We start from the raw sequence: 21,296 nt of genomic DNA on the forward strand, positions 1-21,296 counted from the left end.
TCGGGCCCCTGGGTCCTGGTGGGGGAGAGGAAAAGGGACACCTGAGAGACATGACTCCTTTCCAGGGCTGAGTTTTGTGCACCGTAAATATTTTGTGTGTCTTCTGGGGGCAGGTATTTTAGAATCCCAGTTCCTAGTGTGTGTGTTCACTTCATGATGTGAGGACTGAACTGGGGTTATGGGACTCATTGCTGACTGCGGCCGAATGGCCTTGTAGACTGGAGCGTTGCTGCTTCCACTTTCTGACTTTGCTCTGCCCAAAGTGCTGCATGGCGCTGAGGCTCAATCATGTTAACCGTTGTTGTGTGCTTACCGAATACCAGACCCAGGTCCAGACCCTTCAGCGACACTGCGTGATGGTCCAAGGCACAAACAAAGCCCTGGTCTCTCTCGTTCCCAGGCTGGCTTTTTCTCATTCTCTCGGTCTCTCTCTCTCTGTGTCTCTCTCTGTCTCTTTCCTTCTGTCCTGCTTTCTCCCTCTGTCTCTCTCTCCTCTCTCTCTGTCTCTCTGTGTCTCCGTGTCTGTCTCCCTTTCTTTCATTGTGGTAAAATTAATACATAACATTGAATTTGCCGTCTTAACCAATTTTAAGAATACAGAGTAGTGACATTAAGTACATTCACATTGTTCTGTGACTATCACCACCATTCATCTCTTCTTCACATTGAAAATATTTAGAAAAATATGCAGCGTGACAGTAATAATTTTACCTTTATCAGTACATAGTATAAAATAACAAAGTATTTATAAAGAAGCACAGGGTGGTTTCCAGGGCAGCTTTGATCTTTTTTCTGGTGTAAAAAGTGCCAGCAGCATCTCCATGGATGGGACCTGAAGATTGCTTTATGTTTTCCCCTTGGGCCCTGGAAGCCCTGGCCCTAGGAGTCAGGAGACACGCCTGAGGTTGAATATAGGAAGGAGCATTCACTTCATTCCATCCCTGCTTCCTCCTTGTCCATTGTCTAAGGGGCACTGGGGCTTTCCCACCTTGTATCCCAGCAATTGGGATCCTTCACAGCTCTGGAAAAGCCACACGGTCCTTCCTTCCTGTGCTTCTGCTGATAGAGCCCCCGAAGCAGCGTCAGTGCCTGGGATAAGTCACAGCTGTAGCGCTCAGGGCTTTTTAAAGGCCCTGCTCTGAGAGGTGGGGCTGTTCCCGCTATTTATAGGGACAGGGAGAGTCTTATTCCAAGCTCCGAGTTCCTCGCACAGAGCTGGGCCTGCTCCCTGGGTCCTGCCACCCTGGTAGGTGGTCACCTCCGTCACTCCCTCTCTCTCCTCCTCCCCCTACTCTTTCACCTTTCCTCCATCCCCTGTTTGTCATCAGAGTTCTGAGAGGGAGATCGGTCCAGAGTCTCCTTGAAGAAGCTAGGGCAAAGCACAAAGCTCTTGCCCATTCTTAGGGGGGAAATGCGGCCTTGGTCTTCCCCGCCTCAACTCGGAGCAGGGGCCCATCTCACTGGGCAGGGGCACCCCTCGGGCTCTCGGCCTGTACCACCGCCCCGCCTTCGTCGGGCTGCCAGCCGGAGGGACCCACCTTACCCCAGGCCTGCGGAGCCAGCCCTGGAAATGGTTGGCTCCAAATATCAGCTTGGTACCGCTGCTGCCAGCCTCTGCCCGGCAGACTCCCCCAGCCAGTACCGGGCGATGCTACCAGGGCCTGCCAACAGGGCACACGTAAGTGGCTTTTGTTTTCTTATGGATCCAGGGAGTGGTACTGATAGGGCATGAAAATGGCCTTCAGTAGCTACTCTGTTCCCTCCCTGCCCCCACTCTGTCTCTCTGTCTTGGTTCTGTTGCTCTGTCGCTCTCACTCTCACTTTTGTGGGTTAATTGCTGACAGTGGTACTATTGTTTTGACTGGGACACAGGCACGAACTTGGCAGAGCCAGGGCCTCACATGCCAACTGCCCCATTGCTGCCCTCTGCTCTTTACACTCCCTCCCTGCTCACCCAGGGAGCAAGGCTAATGGGAGAGGGTCACTCAGAGGAAACACTGGATATTCAAATGAGGAGCTCAGTGGTGCCCTCTGCCTGAGGGGCGGGAGGACATGAGAATGGCCAGAGGGAGAAGGAGAGGTGAGGCATTGCTGTGTGTGCAGACCTGAGCTTTGGGCTCCCGGAAGCAGCTGTTGACACCGACTGCCTGCCAGCACTCTGTCCCAGCTGCAGCTTCGTTCCCTTGGGGTGGCCTCCCCTGGAGGCTCTGGCTAGGCTGCCAGGCAGAAACCTGTCATGCACCAGCTCTCCTACTTCCTACTTCTGGGGCCGGGGCAGCCAACCAAGCCGGAGAGCGTTAGCACTCACTCCTCATGGCTGGGTGAAAGCAATGCTGCGATGATACGGAGGCAGTTTGAGGTCTTGTCTGAGAGACTTCCCACCACTGCATATGTGTTCTTATACAGGAAGTGGGACTCAGGCAGGCTCCCTGACATTACAGCTGTTCAGAACCAGAAGACTTGGGAGCCAGGAAGAGCGAAACCTTCTTCCCAGGTTCCCCTTTGCCCAGAAAGCTGCTCTGACACTTTCCTCAAATAGCATTGACCAAGAAGGGATGTGTGTCTGTCATTGCCTCCATCTAAGGGTTCTCGGTCTCTCTGTATTGGGTCCCCAGGGCTTGCTATGGATGTTAAGGCCCAGGGCCCAGCTTGCCTGGGGACTGTCTGGCAACCCACTTGCCCTGGCTTCCGTGGTGTGGCAGGAAAAACAGCTGCCTGCTCAGCTCCCTGCCAGCCTCTGGGAGCCCAGCCGCCCAGCAGTGCCGTGTGCCGCCTGACCTGCTGGATTGAGCGTGTTAGACATTGTCCCCTTGGGAAGCAGGTTTGCCCACACTCTTGTCCATCCACCCAGGCTTCCAGACTTAGCCAAAGCTTCAAGTGTTCTCTTTCAACTTGACTCTTGGTCTCCTAGGATTTCCCATATTTTCTTGTTCCCCTTTCACTGAATGTTGAATGCCTAGGAAGTCTTCCCACCTAGAGTTTAATAGTTTAGATCTGCAAGGGGTGGGAAGAAGATGACACGAGGGAAAAGGCACTGAGTCAACTGCTCTTCTCTTAAAGGTGGGCTCCCGGCCCCACACTGTCGCCAACGGCCACGAGTTGTTCGAGGTCTCAGAGGAGAGAGACGAGGAAGTTGCTGCATTTTGCCACATGCTGGATACGTAAGAGTTAAAGAGCGGGGGGTTGTGGAGGGTTGTGGGCCTGGGGAAAAGGGTCACCTTCCTTTTTCTAGGAAGGAAGAAGAGCCACATTGAGTAAATCTCCATTCAGAGCTATGGGATGCTTCCTAGAACAGGTGTTTACAGGCTCTTTGAAATCTTAGAAATTTCACATTTCGTACAAAATTCATAAAACCTCGATCTAACAGTCAAACTACTCCATCACTTCAGGCTCAGTTGCCCTTTGGAGCAAGTGCACCCCAGATGGAGATGAGAGCGTTATCTGGAGCTAAAAGAAAAAGGAAGTGGATTCAGAAAAATTTTCCATTGCACTTAGCATGGAACTATCCCTACTGTTCAGTTTGGCTTGGGAAACATTTTGCAACTGTAGCAAATGTGTCAAGAATACGGTTTCCCAGAGCCGCTTCCGTATGGCTTTCATCTTGGCCGACAGACCTGGAGGGGCGGGCTGCGTAGGGACAGAGGGCCCTCAGGCCTCGGGCCTCGGGGCGGGAGGGTCCCAGCAGGCCTCTTCTCACTGCTCTCTTCTGAAGACAGAGCGAGCCCCTCTCTTCCTGCACAGCCTTCGATCTGGCTCTGATATCCAAGACTACCTCCTCACTGGATATGTCTGGAGTGCTGTCACCCCAAGCCCAGAGCACCTTGGGGATGAGGTCAACCTGAAGGTGACGGTGTTGTGTGACAGTCTGCGGGAGCCACTCACTTTTACCTGCAACTGTAAGTTAGTGGGGGGGAGGGGAGTCAGCCTCCTTGGAGGTGGGGTAGGATCCTTTGGCCTCGATTCCCACCCTACCATGTGGCCCAGATGAGGGGCAGTGAGGAAGCTCCTTTGGGAGGCTGGCTCCGGGGCCAGCTTTTTAGGTCCAGGGTCACTTCCTCCAGCTCCAAACTGCTTTATCTGGTTGGTAACAGCCCTGGAGCACACTGAGCCAGGAATGGGGGCATCAGGATAGATGCTGAGCCCCGCCTGCCCCAGTGCCCCCGTCATCGCTCCTCTCTTCCGCCCCTTGCAGGTTCCTCCACTGTGGACTTGCTCATCTACCAGACGCTGTGCTACACCCACGACGAGCTGAGGGATGTGGATGTGGGTGATTTTGTGCTGAAGCCCTGTGGGCTGGAGGAGTTCCTGCAGAAGTGAGTGAACTGGTGGGGACAAGCAGGGTAGGAGTTGGCACCTGCCTTCTGGGTAGTAGGATTGTCAGGGGCTTCCTAGGGGAGGTGCCGGGCCAAGCCTGGGCCTGGCAGCCCCCCCGCAACCTGACAGGCAGGACTCCTGCTGTCGAGCGCACTCTCAGCCACGTCGCACTTGCCCCAGGGCTCTGTCTTCCAGCAGTGTTGGCCGCCTTCCTTCCTGAGCCAAATCTGTGGAAAGAGCTTGGAGCTGGGATTAGGCAAAGACTAGGCCGTATCTGTTTGCAGACTTCTGCATGTGGAGAGGTGTGTGTGTGTGGGGGGCCCGTGTGGCACCCTAATGGCAAGGAGCAGAAGGAGGACTGGGCAGAAGTGCCCAGTGGAACCCAGGGGAGGAATCCCAGTTGGTCTGTCTTCCCCCTTCCCCTGCCAACAAGCTTTTTCCCACCGGCACGTGCAGCTGGTTATCCTCCTCACCAAACGCTCGCCGCCGGGCCTCTCATCCGGTGCCCCCTGCAGCAAGCAGCCTCCCTGGGCAGTCTGATGGGGGCCATTGGCAGCAATCCCGTCTGGAGTGCTGGCTGCAGTGCGCGGGTCACACCCCTCAGGTGGCACCACGGGCAGGCAGGCTGTGGGGTCAGCCAGAGGGCAGCAGATAAGGAAAGAAAGAGATCTGCTCTCCTTCCCAAGCTTCTGGTTGCCTGTGGTCCCTGAAAGCAGGTCTAGGGAGTAGGGAAAGGAGAGGCCCGTATCGGAGTTCTTAGGAGAGCCTGTAAGTGCCACCACGTGCTCCTTCTTACATCCAGGTGTAGATAGGTGCAAGGATGGTTGATCTATGGTAGAGCAGCTCTCGGCTGCTTTTGTTGCCCTGAGGGATGTTGTGGGCCCTTTCTGGACTCTGTGTCCTCAACTGGAAAAGGAAAGGTGTAGGGCTTGTAGCACAACTCCAGGGAGAGCTGTTCAGATGTTTCCGAGTGTCCTTGCTTTCCAAACCTGGAGGAATGAGAGGGGTCCTAGACTCAGGGTCTCCTGGGGCAGACCTTTCCACGCATCCTGCCACTGTCGTAAGGGAGCAGGAAGCACAGTGGAGCACGTAGAGCTGGTTTGGCTTCTGGCCACGTACTAGTTGTGAAACCTGGACCCTCGTTTCTTCCATAAAATGTGAGGATTAAATGTGAGAATGACCCAATGAGCCATCAGTAAATGTTCGCAGGGAAGGACCAGTCCAAAAAGGAATTCCTGGGGATTGGATCAGACGGATACTGTCATTTCCTTTGTAGGTCCCCTAGACTTTGAACCCCCGAGTTCAGAGGTGGTCGATAAGCTGTCAGGCTCTGATTTCCTGCCAAGACCCAGGTGGAGCGCAGAGTGAGATGCAACAGCATGGATGGGCCTCGGGTCGTGTCGCCCCCACTCTTACTTGAATGCACACATAGGAAGCCCGTCCACAGAGAATGCTGAGCAAGTGCCCAGGGAACCTGTGTCCATGATTCCCATCCAGGAGCCTCCCTCCCCTGCCCAGACTCTTCTCTTCCCTCCCACCAACAGAAAAGTCCAGATCCTTGAGCACGAGACAGCTGCCTTGGGTGGGGTGGAAAAAACCCTCTGGGGGTTCCAGAAAGCTCCTAGTTCCCGAGGAAGCCCTGTGGTCTCCCACCCTTGCTTAGCAGGAGGGGCTGGTGCCAGAGAGAGTGGCAGGTCCAGGATGCAGGCTGCTCTCAGATAAGAACCCTGAGACAGTCCTGGGGGGAGGGTTGGGTTTCCTGCCTCCTGCCCCACCCCCACAACACTCTTCCTGCCGTTCAGGGCACTCCCACTAGACCTGTCCCACAGCCCAGCCTCTCCAGCCCCAGGTTTTGGCTGCAGCACAGACTTAGCAGGTTGAGACCTCCATCAGAGGTTTGGCCCCTCAGGATGTTGAGAGCCCCCTTAAGGCCTAGTTGGACCCCAACTGCCCTTGGGCCCCGGGAACGTAGGGCACACTCCTCCCCTTCGCTCCTTCCCTGTCCCCTCCATTGCTGGCCTAGACTCCCAGCTCTGCTGAGGAAGGAAGTCCCTTTCCGGCTTCTGTGCCCCAGCTGCTGGGACTTAGCACAGGCCTGCAGGTGGGGCTCACTCTGCCCTTCTTCTGGATTTCTTTTCTGAGTGAGGTGTGATTTGGGAGTGAAGAAGAGGCTGGATCATGGAGGGACTCCCTAGGCCTCTTCTGACACTGGTGTGTGGGGGGGGCCTTACATGCTGTCGCTTGAGCAGTAGGAATGGCATGCAAGCAGGTGTCTGTCAGGAAGTCCAAGAGATTTATACAGTTATTCACAATCAGGCAGGACCCACAAGAGGGAGGGGAGAAGCAGACTTTTGATGGGCTTCAGGATAACAGATCTGGAATCTTTTTGGGTTTGCTTGGTTGACCTCAGCACCCCAGTTGATAATGGTAGGGAGTGGGAGACTTAGGACCTCAATGGGGGTATAGTGTCATTTACTGAGCTCCACGCCCAAGCCTGAGCACAGGCTGACCTCCAACATGTCCCATATACCAAAGACAAGAGAATGGGGTTTAAACACTGCTCCCTGAGAAGCCCTCTATTTCCCGCCCCACCAGAGGTTCCCACCCTGGTGTGAACCAGCCATAACAAAACAGGTAATAAATACCTGGGAAAGTCAATGTTTGTATAGACCAAGGGTTCTGTGTATTAGGTGGCTTTTCTTTAGACTCACCTCAGTTCCTTCCCTGAGCTCTACTATGACATTTTCCAGGAGCCAAGGTGGGGGAGCAACACAGGTACTACCCCTCCCCCTGTCCCTTCACCTCCCCTTCCTCCTGTTTCTTTCTCCCCAAGGCTCAGGTCGACATTTTCCTTCCTACTGAGTCCCCAGGATGCTAATGGTCTTGTTTCCCTGTCCCACCAGCAAGCACGCCTTGGGCAGCCATGAGTACATTCAGTACTGCTGCAAGTTTGACATTGACATTCGACTACAGCTAATGGAGCAGAAAGCCGTACACAGCAACCTGGCCAGGACGGTTCGTGCAGGGGAGGTGGGGTGGCAGAGGGTGGTATGGAAGACGTTCATTGGGAGTGGGATAGGAGCACCGGGCTGAGATGAAGGCAGCACCCCTCCCTGAGTAGGGCACTTCTTACACAGGTAAATGATGACCAGAGCCCCTCCACTTTGAACTACCTCGTCCATCTGCAGGAGCGGCCCGTCAAGCAGACTATCAGCAGGTGAGAGTGAGCGCCCTCTGGGGTGTGGGCCAAGCAGGAGCTCGGAGGGGTCCCAGGAGATACCCTGGCTGGTCTCTGCCAGGGCTTCTTGCAGGTGCTAGGGCCCGAGTCTTACGGGGAAGACCCCCACTCCAGGTGTGTTAAGCCTCTTCCCTCTAGTACTTTATCATCATTCTGCAGGTGAGAGGTGGCTAAGTAGAAAGGACTCACCCTCCATGGGACATATCGAAACAGTGGAAACTCCTTTAAACCAGAGTTGGAGTCCTGAGCTATGGAGAGAGAGGGAGAAAGTGGGTCTCCCAGCACCCGGGGTCTGTCCTGACCTCTCCTATGATTTTCCCTGCCCCCAACTCCCCAGGCAGGCCCTGAGTCTTCTGTTCGACACTTACCACAATGAGGTGGATGCCTTCCTGCTGGCTGATGTGAGTATCGGTCCTGGGCTGGCCCAGCTGCCCAAGCACCCCCACTTCTCCCCCAGTCCTCCTGGGAGCAGGCAGCTCTAGAAGGGATCTGGAATAGACCCTGAAGATGTGTCAGGAGAGCACGTCTTTCATTTTCCTTCCTCAGGGGCAAACCTAGGCTGTTGGCTGTTGGGCAGCGGGCGAGTGTGTGGAGAGGGGTTCTGCGCCTCTGTAGAAGTAGGTCAGGAGCCGTGCCCCAATCCCTGTCTCTAGAGTAGGGCACCTCCAAAGCTGAGGGACATACAGTTGTCGCCCAGCTGCTGTACTTGAACATGCACTGGGTATGTCCTGTGAGCAGTGAATGCCCAGGAACTTCTGATCTGAGAGGCCCTGAGGTTCTGGTGACACAGTGGAAAACCGTCAGGAGGTGGAGGGTCCCAGAGGCAGGGAAGGACCAGGATTCTCCTCAATTAGATTCACAGGGAGTTTTAAGCCACAAAACCATGGGAATAAACATTTGCCCCAAATGTTGTGAAGCTAAAGAAAATCAGGTGGGATCTTCGAAACAATCACTGATCTCTGATCTGGTCAGTAGTGCTCACAGACTCTTCCCTTTGGGGAATTTCAGCATTATATCTAGTTCAGCCTTCTCCCCACTGAGAGAATCCCTTCTCTAGCAGCCTCTGTCTGGACTTTTCCTGTGATGAGCGGGAGGAGGGGTTGGGGGGGTAGGGAGGGGGGGCAGTTCTGTGAACACTCTCTGCACTAGTCTTGCCCTATGTTAGTGGCTACTGGGTTTAGAGCAGCATAAGAATTGTCTTAGCTTTCAGGGAGCTTATGTTCCCGCTAGAAAAATGGAATAGTAATGTGAAGCTATTAGGAGACAGAACAGGATGGTAATGAGTTCATCAAGAGCTCTTGGAGAGGGATAGACAGGGGACTTGGCCAGAGGAGGCTTTGGGAGGGAGGTTGGATTTCAGCTGGTCCATGATTTGAATTTATATAGGTAATCAGGGCAGGACAGATGAGGGAATTCCAAAAGAGAAAACTGTCAGGGCCAAAGTGCAGAGGGCAGCGAAGGGATATGGCGTGTCTGTGGTACTGAGGTGAGCTCTATCTGGAAATTCTGGGTAGTAATATGAGAAATAAGGCTGCGTGGGCAAATGGGGCCTGAATGTGGTCTCTGGCCTCCTTGCTAGTCCCTCTGGATTCACTTTTTAAAAACTGCGTGTCTCTGGGGAAGACTGTGTGTGTGTGTGTATAGTATAAGCAGACTGTAGTGGAAATAAGCGGAAGCTCAGGGAGGATGGCTGAGAACTGGGGAACGTGTGTGTGCCTCATTTAATTCAGTAGGAGCGATTACTAGCTGATGATGGGTGTTTGAAAATAAAGCATGGATTCTACTAGTTATTCCTGAGGGTCATGAGCCCACACTCCCCCCAGCCTATTCCTTCACCACTGGGTGCTAGAGGCTGAGAGTGCAGGCCTGCCGGCCTCACTGTGCCCCCTCCCACAGGGCGACTTCCCACTGAAGGCTGACAGGGTGGTCCAGTCCGTGAAGGCCATCTGCAATGCCCTGGCTGCCGTGGAGACCCCTGAGATCACCAATGCTCTCAACCAGCTGCCCCCCTGCCCCTCCCGCGTGCAGCCTAAAATTCAGAAGGTAACGGGGCCCAGAGCACTAGCATGGGGAAGGAGAGGAACATTCACAGGCAACTGGGTAATTAGCTGTCCAACTACTGAAAGACTCCCCTCTCCACCTCCATCTTTCATGTTTGAACAGTTTAGCCACCAAGAGTTCTTGGGAAATGGATGTCAAGTATGACCCTCTTCTGGCTGATGAGGGAGGGCCAGGGTCTGCCCCTGGGACTGATTGCTGGGAGCCCAGACTAGCAAAAATTATGGGCCCAGGCTCATAATCACAGGCATTGCCGGCAGTTTGTGTACCCATCAGTGTGCAAAACCAAAATCTCCCTGAGCCAGGGGCTTCGTGAGTCCACAGTGGGGGTCCTGTGCTGTGCAGACAGGGACAGCATGACAGGTCCTTGGTCTGTAGTGGAGTGGCCTGAGGGTTGGAGTGTCTCATCTGGGTGGACATGGTGATTTTACCCTTGGTCTGGCTCACTGTCCTTCAGACGGATCTGGTGCAAACCATTACTCCATCCTCCCTGGGGAATCTCTGCTCCTCAGACTTCAGGCCAGTCTGGTCCAGATGAGTGCAGCTGTGAAAAGCTCTTTTTCTAGCTGTGACGGAAAAGGCTCTGGGCCTGAAGCTCCTCTCCCTTTCCTTTCTCTTCAATAGGACCCCGCCGTCTTGGCTGTGAGGGAAAACCGAGGTAAGGGAACTGCTCTCCATCTTTATCCAGTAGGGGCAGCTGAAAACTGTGAGCTCGGCCCAGACGCCTTTTTCTCTCTGGCCCCGTTGATTGATGGCTCTAGGTCTGCCTATGTGTGTGTTTTCCTATATGAGGCATGGACACAGCTGGAAAGCACATTTTCCACAAAATGTTTTCTCATTATTTTTACTAGTTATTCCTGTGGTGTCCCTGGGAGATGGTGACTAGGTGGTGGAAGTGTGAGGGTGGGGTGGTGAGGCAAAGTTTGCCCTGGGTTCCAGATGGGAAAACTCTCTTGGGGGGGTGTGATTCTTTTCCAGGCTGCTCATAACCCCTGCATTTCTAAGGTAGGGTGGGCCTGGGGAGAAGGTGAGAAAGAATTTTTCACTAGGATTTCCTCTTAAGTCTTTCAAGCAGAACTTTGTCCTACAAAGCTCATATCTCTGGGATTTTTCATCAGTGATTCCTAGTCTTTTGAGTTTCATGGACCAATAAAATGTCCCCAAAAGTATTATTTTGGGGACCAACATAGAAATTATCAACTTTTATTTTGCCAAGCAGACTTTTTAAAAGTAACTGACAATTATGATCCCTACCATTTCCTAAAAGAAAGGACATTTAACATTAAATAAATTGCAATAGATAAAAACAAGAACAGGGGCTGGCCCGGTGGCTCAGGTGGTTGGAGCTCCGTGCTCCTAACTCGGAAGGCTGCAGGTTCGATTCCCACATGGGCTAGTGGGCTCTTAACCACAAAGTTGCCGGTTCGATTCCTCGACTCCCGCAAGGGATGGTGGGCTGTGCCCCCTGCAACTAACAACGGCAACTGAACCTGGAGCTGAGCTGCGCCCTCCACAACTAAGACTGAAAGGACAACAACTTGACTTGGAAAAAGTCCTGGAAGTACACACTGTTCCCCAATAAAGTTCTGTTCCCCTTCCCCAATAAAATCTTTTAAAAAAAAACCAAGGACAATGTTTAAAATTTAATGTCATTTTATGAGAAGCTCATGATGTGCTCCTGCTTTCTTCTCACTTCACCACAGATGGGTGAACTTTGTCACAGCTATTAGACAACCGACTGGCATTTGGGGAGTATTTCCTAGGGTATTCCATCCTACTCAGCACCATGGCAACAAGATGGGGCTTATTGAGGCCTCATGACTTTTCCTTCTGACCCCTTTCTTTCACAGAGAAGGTTGTGGAAGCCTTGACAGCTGCCATCTTGGAACTGGTGGAGCTGTACTGCAGCACGTTCAATGCAGACTTCCAGACAGCAGTGCATGGGAGCCACAAGCATGACCTAGTCCAGGACGCTTGCCATTTTGCTGCACCCCTGGCCTTCACTGTCTATGCCACCCACCGCATCCCCATCACCTGGGCTGCCAGGTGAGCCTACGCCTGATGGCCTCTAGGGAAAAGCAGAGTTTGACTTTCAAATGGCTTCTTCCACTGCCCTGTGTTTAGGTTCTGTGTCATGATGGTTTAGGGTGGCTGAGGGGGAGAGCCAAGTGCCTGGGGGGGACATGGCCTGGAACATCCCAAAGGAGACAAGGTCCCTTAGGAGATGGAGAAGAGGCAGCAGCAGGCAGATCCTGCCGTTCCGCGTTCCCTGTCGGAGCTCGCTGCATCGGCATCCCTGCCCCCTCCCAGCCAAGGCCAGCTGACAGAGACAGGCGACAGATGGTCACTTCCCAGATCCAGTGTATGCCCCATGGCCAATGGCTGCACTCCCCTGCAGATGCACAGTGGGAGGGGCAGGGAGGTGGGAGATGACCCTTTGTCTGAAGTTCCTGAGGGCTGCATTGGTGGGCGGGTGTGGAGAGGCACTGTCATTTGGTAATCCTCCGTTCCTCTGCAAGGTCCCCAGCATCCAAGGCCTGAGGGAATAAGCCTTTGGCTCCACCCCCTCCTAGATCCCTCCCTCCTCCTCCCATCCCCATCTCTCTTTGTTCCTCACTTAATGTATTCCTCTGGGCGATTGGCAGTGAACAAAGGAGGCAGCCTGGGAAACCAGGGCCTTCTCTGACCTCTTCTGTCAGGCACCTGTCAGCCACAGGGACCCCCAAGTGCTGGCATTCATGCCGGCATATGTCGTTTGCATCCCCCACGCTTCTTACCTGCGCACACACACACACACACACACACACACACACACTCACTCACACTCACACTCCGACTGGCTGGAGCTGACTGAAGGAGGAGGCTGCATGTCTGCTTCCCCATGAAGAGGGAAGAAAACCCATGTCCCAACATGAAGCCTGAAACTGGGCAGAAGGATCCAGATGTAATTGCTTCTCCCCGCAAATCCAATTTGGCTACCCTGTCCCATAACCCTATGTTATAAGTCCCCAGAGACCCAGAGGAGTTTTACCAGGGGAAATGGAGTTTGGCTTAAGCTGGGTGACTGAGATCGGTTTGGGAGCCAAGGGTCCTGACCTATGCCCCTTCTCTTATAGCTATGAAGACTTCTACCTCTCCTGCTCCCTCAGTCACGGTGGCAAGGAGCTGTGCAGCCCCCTGCAGACCCGAAGGGCTCACCTTTCCAAGTACCTTTTCCACCTCATCATCTGGGACCAGCGGTAAGCCCTTCCCAGGCTCCTGAATGCCTGAGTTCAGGCTGAGGGCCCTCTCCTACATTAGACCAGGCTCCCTCACTGCCCTAACCAAACAAGTCGTTCAACCTCTGAGTTTCCACTTCCCTAATTCTTAAATGGGGACAGTATGATGTCTACCCCTCTAGGAGTTATGAGACTCCAGTGAGGAGTATCCATGAATGCTCTTTGTAAACCATGAAGGACCATAGACGTTAGTTGTTAGTTTTAATGATAAGTCATTGTTTTGATCTTGTTTCCTTTAAAAGTTTTCATTGGCTTTTCTTCCCCAAGTTTCCAGAGAATAGAGAGAGGGGACTTATAGATGGAGAAGGGAAGGTTGTCTAGAGGAAAGAGTAGTGGGCTTGGAGCCAAAGAACAAAGGCTGTATTCTAGCTTTGTTTCTAGTCCTGGGTTCTCTTTGTGCCTCCGTTTCTCCAACTGTAAAGTGGTGACATTTGTTTAACTCAGGCATCTGTGGCACTGACAGGAGACAGATAAGTTATAAATATGAAACCATAAACACAAGATAGTATTAATCACCATTTATATCAACAATAATTTGCTGCCGGGAAGGTAGGCGTCAGCCAAGCAAAGCAGGAAGGAAATGGAGGCGAGGGCGCCTCGAATGGTTGCAGGTGTTTGCCTGCCCCAGGCCTCTTCTGCGCTGTGCTCTGTCCTCCCTCCAGATAGTCAGGAAGCCCTGGTTTGCTGCCTCAGGTTCACTTCCCCAGACTGACTATGTCTGAGTCTTTATTTTCAGAGCAGAACTACTGCTTCAATATTTGGAGTACAGCTTCGAGAGACTGAGAAGGGTCCTTGGGAAGGCCAAGAATGCTGAAATAGCAGACAGAAAGTCTGTGGAAATGCTGGGGGGCGGGGGGCGGGGTGGGGAGGGCACTTTACAGATGGACAACTGGGAGGCAGGCCCTTTCTCCTGTCTTCACACTTGTGTAACTCTTAGAGCAATAAAGGTGTGAGTAAAGTCCTTTAATGAAATAAATGCGCAGGAGAGACTCCTTGGAGGCCAAGGACAGCTGCATTACGTAGCTCATGAGTTTCACCATCCCCTTGGCATTCTCTGGCCTCAGTTACTTCTGCTGCCAAGGGAGGGGTGCTATACATTGCTCTGGCCCAGGTAGACCCCACAAAGTTGGTCTTAGACTCTTTTCCCATAGAATGTCAGAGGTCTAGAGGCAGCCTGGCTTGTGCTGCCTCAGCCTGCCTACCCTGTGGGTCTCATTCTACTCCCTTTCTGAGATCTCTGCCTCAGATCTCAAAGGGCTGGTCCCCTGCCTGGAGCCTTGTAGAAGGTGTCATCTCAGCGCTACCCGTCCAGATGCCCCATGGGAGACCTCTTGGCACCTTCATGGTGAAGACCCAGCCAGGCATTTGAGAGAAGGCGCTACAGTGTAAGGTTCAGAGCTCAGGCTTTGGGTGTAGTCATTGTCCCCTCGTTACTGCGGGTGCAACCTTGGATAGGTCATTCAACTCAGAATGTGCATGGTAACAGGGCCTACCCTCTAGAATTGTTTGAGAGCTGTTGGGACATTGCAAGTAAAGCTTTTGGCACAATACCTAGCACATGGTAAATGCTTTCTTTTTTGTCTTATTCTTAGCTGGAGGAGCCTTCTCAGTTCCGGTTTCTCTGTTCCAAGTGACTGACACAGTGACTTGTGATACATGGAGATATTTATGCATGAAAATAGTATTACCTGTTTAGCCCACTTCCAGTACAGTAGCCACAGGGTCACATAGCAAAGAGCACACAGACACTGTATACACATGTGAAGCTGTGTTCCCCTCTTTACTGATGAGGAAACTGAGGTGCAAAGCGGTGAGTGGTTGCCCAAGGTTGTAAGTGGCAGAGCCAGGACTGTAACCAGCACATCTCAGGAAGACTTCCTGGGGGAGGGAGCCCTTTTGTGTGATGCGATGTTGAGGAATGGGTTGCAGAGGAAAGGGGAGGAGTTTCTAGGCAGGGAGGGGTTCAGGGCTACAGCTAACCTACTGGTTATTCTGTCTGACCCCGGGTGAAGGTCCATAGGGAGGTTTGATTCAAGGGATTATGGTTTCACGTAGAACGTTTCCTCACTCCCCTTTTCCTCCAGACACAAGACTGGAAGCCTCTTCTTGAGTGAAAAGAAAGGGATAAGGCCCCACTCCCTTAGCACTTTGCTGTGGGGTCAGCTGATTCCCTCCCACTGCAGCCTCACAGGGATCAGCTACCTCTCAAAATAGGCCCGGCAGCCGTGCTCTGCTACCTCCAGCCAGTCCCTGGCCTGGCTTGTCCACTGCCTGCTGGGGGGCTCTAATTATAGCTGTGGGCCCCTCAGGGGAGAGGCAGCTGGGACAGAGCAGAGTTCAGCCAGTCTCTGGAGGGAGGGAGGGAGTGCCTGACCTGGGTGGAGATTCCCCTGGAGGAGTGAGGGGCGGCGTGGAGGGAGCCTGCCTTATCATGAAACTGCTAACCTTGAGGGTGGCTGCTTTGCCTGTGTGCCCTCTGGCATAGGAGCTGCTGGGCCCTGGGCTGGCCAGGAGGGTGTGACAGTGTGGACTTTGGCCCAGGGTAGCTTCCAGAAAGGTAACGCGGGCCTTCCCTCTCTTTCCACGCCTCTACCTCCCCCACCCTAGCTCCTCATCCTGAACTCAGAGGGTGTGATTCAGGCAGGGCAGCCTGGGAGGGAACCTCTGGGCTTGTGTAGTGGCCAGGGCTTGTGTGTCCCAGTCCTTTTGGCCCTGCCGATTTGCTTTCTCATCCGCCCCCACCCCACACCCCACACCCCTGGACTTTGAGAACCCCCTTCTCTGTGTCCCTTTGGCTTTGAAAATGTTTGGGATGAGAACAAACCATCCTGTGCCCCCGAGGTGGGGGGGTTAGGAGAAGGGGACAGGAGAAGACAGACAGGTGGAGGACTGTGGGGGAGGGTGAACCCAGGGCAGAGAACATGCTGCTGCTTCCTGGTTGTGCTCAGCAGCAGGGAGTAGGGGAGGGGTGGGGTCACTAATGGAGAAGGATTGTCAAAAGGAGCAGGTCCTTGGTGGCCCTCTGCAGAAGTCCTAGAACAAGAGGAGTTTGGCTTACAGTGTGGGACATGCGGTCACCTCAACTCTGAGGTGGCTCTGTCTAAGCGAGTTCTGTCTGGGCACCACAGGCAGCCCCCAGGTCATGGGCTGTTTGCCTCACTCCGCTGAGTGGCTGCAAAGGCACTGTACTGGGCTTCTAGGAGCATCCAGCAGAGGTTTAAACTATAGTTTGGGACTGTCCTGCTTCTGTAGAAAGACTTCCCCAGGGAGCATGTCCAGTATCCTGAGAGAGAGGCCAACTTCTCAGCCTTAGCTTGACTTCCTGGGCCACTTGTCCCTTGAAGCCCCAAGGGTGGGACCTCCTGATGTCGTTTCCTGTTCTCCCTAGGATCTGCTTCCCAGTGCACGTGAACCGGCTGCCTCGGGAGACGCTGCTGTGTGCCACTCTCTATGCTCTGCCCGTCCCCCCTCCCGGGAGCTCCTCAGAGGCCAATAAGCAGCGTCGGGTGCCTGAAGCCCTGGGCTGGGTCACTACCCCTCTCTTCAACTTCAGGCAGTATGTGAGCCCCAGGGCAGCAGCTTCTTGGCCTTGGAAAAGAAGGATGGGGATAGAAGGAAGGGCCTGGCTGCTCTACTGGCCACTACCCCTCAGGAGGGTTGGCCATGAGGTGCTCACCAGCAGAGTCCAGAGGGTCGCAGCGCTGGTGGAGGAGACCAAAGCACAGGACTAGTGACTAGGACAATTGATGTAACCAGTAGCTACTGGGCAGGACTGGTGGCACAGGACTATTGGGGAGGGGCATGGAAATGCACTGTCCAGGTAACATGTCATCTGGTCTTGTCACTGGAGGGATATTAGAGGTCATCTAGTCTAGTCTCTACCTCAGGAAGCACCCCGCCAACAGGTCATCCTGACCAGGGTGTGGTTGGCTCAGAAATACTTCCTGGAAGGGGGTGCTTTTCCAGGACTTGGAAGAAGAAAAAGGCCATAGTTTAGTTAGTTTAGGGGGAGAATGAGAGCGAGGATATGGGTGATGGCATTAGGCAAAAAAGGCAGATTTTTGGATGGGAAGCAGGAGGGAAACCATGTCCTTAGCCCCCGGGCTTGTTGGCTCATCCCACCTTCTATCCTCCTTAGAGTCCTAACCTGTGGCCGGAAGCTTCTGGGCTTATGGCCAGCAACACAGGAAAATTCCAGTGCCCGTTGGAGTGTACCTAATTTCCACCAGCCGGACAGTGTCATCCTGCAGGTGAGACCTCAGCCTCAGTCCCTGTCTCCCACCCACCCATCAGGACCACACCAGACTCAGCGCCAAGTTTTCCCTAGAGGTTAGGCTGGGATGGAGGAAAAAGTGCTGGAAGGTGGGCATGGGATGATGATGTGACTGAAGCAGCTGGGTGACTGTTGTTAGACTTGGAGCTCAGGGGTGAGTTCTGTGGAATCTGCGTCCCATCATCTGGAGTTAACTTTGATTTCAAGGATCCTGAAGGTAGGGTCTGAAACCCTTGCCATCCGTGGTTCAACTCCTCAGAGTACCTTATATTACTCATAATATAATCCTCACATTACTAAGTCTAATAAAATCGGAGCCATCCCCTGTTGGGGCCCAAGGGGAAGCCCTCCCCGAAGCCGGTCGCTCAGTGCTCTGTGGGTGGACCCGCTCGTGGGGAGAGGAGGAGGGGCTCACTAGGACCAAGGTCTGGTTACCAGTTTCTGGCTCCCCTTTCTGTGGTCATGAGATGCTTGGTATGGAACACGGAATGTCAAAGTGGATATAGAATGAGATAGAATGAAAGTTCCAAGAGGCAGGTATTTTTGTCTGTCTTATTTACTACTCTATGCACAGGGCACAGAACAATGATTGGTACGTATTAGGGTTCAGTAAACATTTGTTGAATGAGGGAACATATACCTCTTTCTGAGAACTGGCTCACTCAACTCCCATATCCATTTAGGAGGATGAACGTCTGGAAGCTTAGAGCAGGGGACCCAGGGTCGCAGGCCTTGGAGTTGCTAGGGCCCTCACCTGGTGTGGTCTGACCCCTATCAGGCAGCAGTGCCCTCCAGGACCACACCGAAGGCTCCCCAACCTCGGCTTGGAAACTTCCAGTGGCTCTGCCTGGTGACACTTCTGTTCAGAGCTCTGGCCTGGGCCTGGTCCCCTCACCTACATGCATCTCCTCACTTGCCTATTTTTATTTCTCTCTGTTTCCTTCTCTTGTTTTGCTGGAAGTGACTTTAGACAGCGCCAAATTTAACGGGGTTATTTTATAGCCCTGTTACAGGCGGAAGCAGGGAGGAGGGAGGACGGCAGGAATGCTGGCGTGTGAGAGAAGCTGGAGACCCAAGCAGGTGGCAACCCCCACTCACCTGCCTGTTTTCTTTGCTTGCTTCTCTGATGCTGTCCCCCAGATTGACTTCCCCACCTCTGCCTTCGACATCAAGTTCACCAGTCCCTCTGGAGACAAGTTCAGCCCCTGCTATGAGTTTGGCAGCCTCCGAGAGGAAGACCAACACGTGCTTAAAAGCATCATGCAGAAGGAGTCCCTGTACTGGTGAGCCCCCCCCCCCCCATGTGGCTCAGGCCCCTCGGAGTCTCTCACCTCCTGTCTGACCTCTCTCCTCTCCCAGCTCCAGGTCCTTGTCCTCCTGCTTTGAGAGTAGAGGTGGGATGACATGGGCATTGCCACCTGGGCAGGAAGGGCTTTGTTGAGGGCAGCCCCCAGGCCTTTTCTCATGAGCTGACACTCGGCCAAGTGGAGCTGTCAGGGTCAGGAAATTAGGTCTAGGAATGCCCATCCCATGCTGGGGACTTGGCCCAGACTCAGCTTGCCCAGAGGACCAGAGCTTTGCCCCACACGCCAGATAAGCTATACTGCTTGCTGTCTATTGGGACAGTTGGCTGCTGACTGCACCACCCTACCCCCACCTCATGCCCCCGCCACACCCACACAGCCTTGGCATTTCTCTAGCCCTGTCGCTTTCCAAAAAGGATCAGGTATCAAGGCAAGCTGGTAGCTCTCGGGTTAGTGAGTCCAAGCTGATCTCATCCTTGGGGCTGCTCCTCTCCCCAGGGTTGGAGAAGAGGGGTGAGGAACGCAGAGCTGGAGGTGCTGGTGGGATCTGGGATCCCCCCTGCCTGCTCTCTCTGTGTACCTCTCTGGCTTCTGCAGGACCCTGTGCATGTGGGTGGCGGGAACCAAGGGAGGCAGGGCTCATCTCCATCCCGCATGTCCCACTCAGCATGTCCCACTCAGCACGGCCAGAGCAGCTGAGTGACTGCACATCTCCCCGCCCCCACTCCTCTGCTGATCCCGGCTTCATTAGCCCCCAGCTCCCGCCTCCCATTAGACACCTGCTCTCAGGCAAGGCCTAATTATCTGTAGGTCCTATAAAACCTCCAGCTGGCCCCTGGAAGGCCCAGCAGGCCTCTCAGCTGCCCAGACCAATCACATGGGCACCACTGCCCTCTGGTGGCTCTCTACTTGGCAGTAGTGCTCTCAGGGCGTCCTCAGGACAGGGAGCAAATTTGGCGCCTTTGTCTCTGCATTCTGCCTCAGTCTGAGATGTCCCCGAGTCAGCATCAAAGATGAGATTTGGGCCCTGGTTCCCCTCACACATTGCAATCACCTGGACAACTTTTAAAAATACCAGTGTTGCTGCCCCAGACATTCTGACTTAATTGGTATGGGGTGTGGCCTGGGCATAAGAACTTTACAAAGCTCCTCAGGTAATGTGCTGCAAGGTGGGGGAACCCCTGAGTTGGAGAGTGTGTAGCGTTCTCTTGGAGAGTACGTACCCGACCCACTGGCCGGCTCTGCTCTCTCTCACCTCTCCCTAACCCCCACCCCACCCCACCCTCAGGCTCACCGATGCTGACAAGAAGCGCTTGTGGGAGAAGCGATATTATTGCCACTCAGAGGTGAGCTCGCTCCCCTTGGTGCTCGCCAGCGCCCCCAGCTGGGAGTGGGCTTGCCTGCCCGACATCTATGCTCTCCTGAAGCAGTGGACCCACATGAACCACCAGGATGCCCTGGGACTTCTGCATGCCACGTGAGTTGTAACACCCACCTTTCCTGGCCAGGTGTCCTTCCGGAAGCCAAGGCTTGGCACTGCCCGTCACTGACCTGAGCCAGCCCTCGGGGAAAGTGGGAAAATACGCCTGGAAATTCAGGGCTTTTTCACTTCTCCTTTTTCGCTTTATATTTGTCTCATTTCCCTCAATGTTTCTCAAACATATAACAAAATAGAAAATTTTACAGTGAATATCCTGGATCCTAACCATTAGCATTTGCTCCATTTGCTTTGTTGTGTATCCATCTATTCATCCAGAGTCCATCTTACTTTTTTATGCATTTCGATGTAAATTGCAGACATCATAACTCCCTACTAAGTACTTTAGCATGAATATAATTGACTAGAGCTCAATGTTTGTTTATGGTTTTGTTTCTTTTGAGGCAAAATCTTACATTTTTTACCTTTTTTGGAAGGAAATACCTCAGTCTTACTTGCATAATTGCTCAGTTTTGACAAGTGCATACACCTGTGTAACCCAAAACAGTCTATTTTAACAGTCCTCTCTTCCCTCTTTCCTCTGAAGGGTTTTCTGGGAGCACAGGGCTCCCAGTCTGAGACCCTGGGCTGCTTTTCCCAGGCAGTACCCAGTATTTATGGCTTCTTTCTCACCTTTTCAGGAATTAAAATGTACCTGATCCATGTGTCTTGCCTTCAGGACTTTTCGAGGCAAACATTTTGCTGTGCTAAACTAATTCTGCCAAGGTGTATGGGCTTATACAAAGTTTCATGACCCTCTGTTAATTCGCCTGGCGAGATTTGCATGAAAGGCTTGTACCAAGACGCAGTAGTGCTTTAACCCTCATAAGGGCTGTTTGATGATGGCACTTTCTGGCCCAGTGGGAATCGAAGAAGAGGTCTGTGGGAGTGGGATCAAGGACTTTATTCCATTTTCTTAAATCATACAAGGAATGAATGTGTCCACCCTCCTATTCTTTCATGGCCTGAGGCCAGTTCTGACCAGGAGGCAGGGCCATTCTCGAGGTTGCTATCCAGAGAAGGTGCTAAAGATTCTTCTAGAAGCTTTGGCAGTATGCGGGACATTGCCTTTTCTCCACCCATGCCTCTGAAACCCAGGTGTGAGGGTGCTGGCTCCCTTGGGTGCCGTTAAGTGTGCGGGTGGCTGATGGGGGCGCTGGGCTGTGTTTTGCAGCTTCCCGGACCAGGAGGTCCGGCACATGGCTGTGCAGTGGATCGGCTCGCTGTCAGATGCTGAGTTGCTTGACTACCTACCCCAGCTCGTGCAGGTCAGTGGACTGGCCTGCCCTCCAGTTCTGACGATCCCATCCCCAGGCCCCCATGTCAGTCTGCATTCTGCCTCTGAGAACCCAGA

General features: G+C 53.4%; 1 protein-coding gene across 2 annotated transcripts in view; it reads left to right on the forward strand.

Moving 5' to 3' along the window:
* PIK3C2B (phosphatidylinositol-4-phosphate 3-kinase catalytic subunit type 2 beta) overlaps positions 1-21,296 on the forward strand; it is a 66,202-nt gene that overhangs the window by 24,139 nt on the left and 20,767 nt on the right. The window contains exons 1-16 of one of the 2 annotated variants that reach the window (XM_019711444.3): positions 1,298-1,678; positions 3,061-3,161; positions 3,742-3,896; positions 4,193-4,313; positions 7,218-7,329; positions 7,452-7,531; positions 7,890-7,953; positions 9,449-9,595; positions 10,235-10,268; positions 11,461-11,656; positions 12,727-12,849; positions 16,277-16,444; positions 17,027-17,138; positions 18,302-18,444; positions 19,754-19,942; positions 21,117-21,210. In XM_019711444.3, coding sequence (XP_019567003.3) covers positions 1,412-1,678; positions 3,061-3,161; positions 3,742-3,896; positions 4,193-4,313; positions 7,218-7,329; positions 7,452-7,531; positions 7,890-7,953; positions 9,449-9,595; positions 10,235-10,268; positions 11,461-11,656; positions 12,727-12,849; positions 16,277-16,444; positions 17,027-17,138; positions 18,302-18,444; positions 19,754-19,942; positions 21,117-21,210 — 2,106 coding nt within the window. In that variant the 5' untranslated portion in view covers positions 1,298-1,411. Of the gene's footprint in view, positions 1-1,297; positions 1,679-3,060; positions 3,162-3,741; positions 3,897-4,192; positions 4,314-7,217; positions 7,330-7,451; positions 7,532-7,889; positions 7,954-9,448; positions 9,596-10,234; positions 10,269-11,460; positions 11,657-12,726; positions 12,850-16,276; positions 16,445-17,026; positions 17,139-18,301; positions 18,445-19,753; positions 19,943-21,116; positions 21,211-21,296 lie in introns of those variants that run through there. The other variant, XM_019711443.3, reaches the window with a different exon arrangement.

Source organism: Rhinolophus sinicus, chromosome 11 (assembly GCF_057876585.1).
Source record: "Rhinolophus sinicus isolate RSI-liver-muscle chromosome 11, RSI-T2T, whole genome shotgun sequence".
NCBI lineage: Eukaryota > Metazoa > Chordata > Mammalia > Chiroptera > Rhinolophidae > Rhinolophus > Rhinolophus sinicus.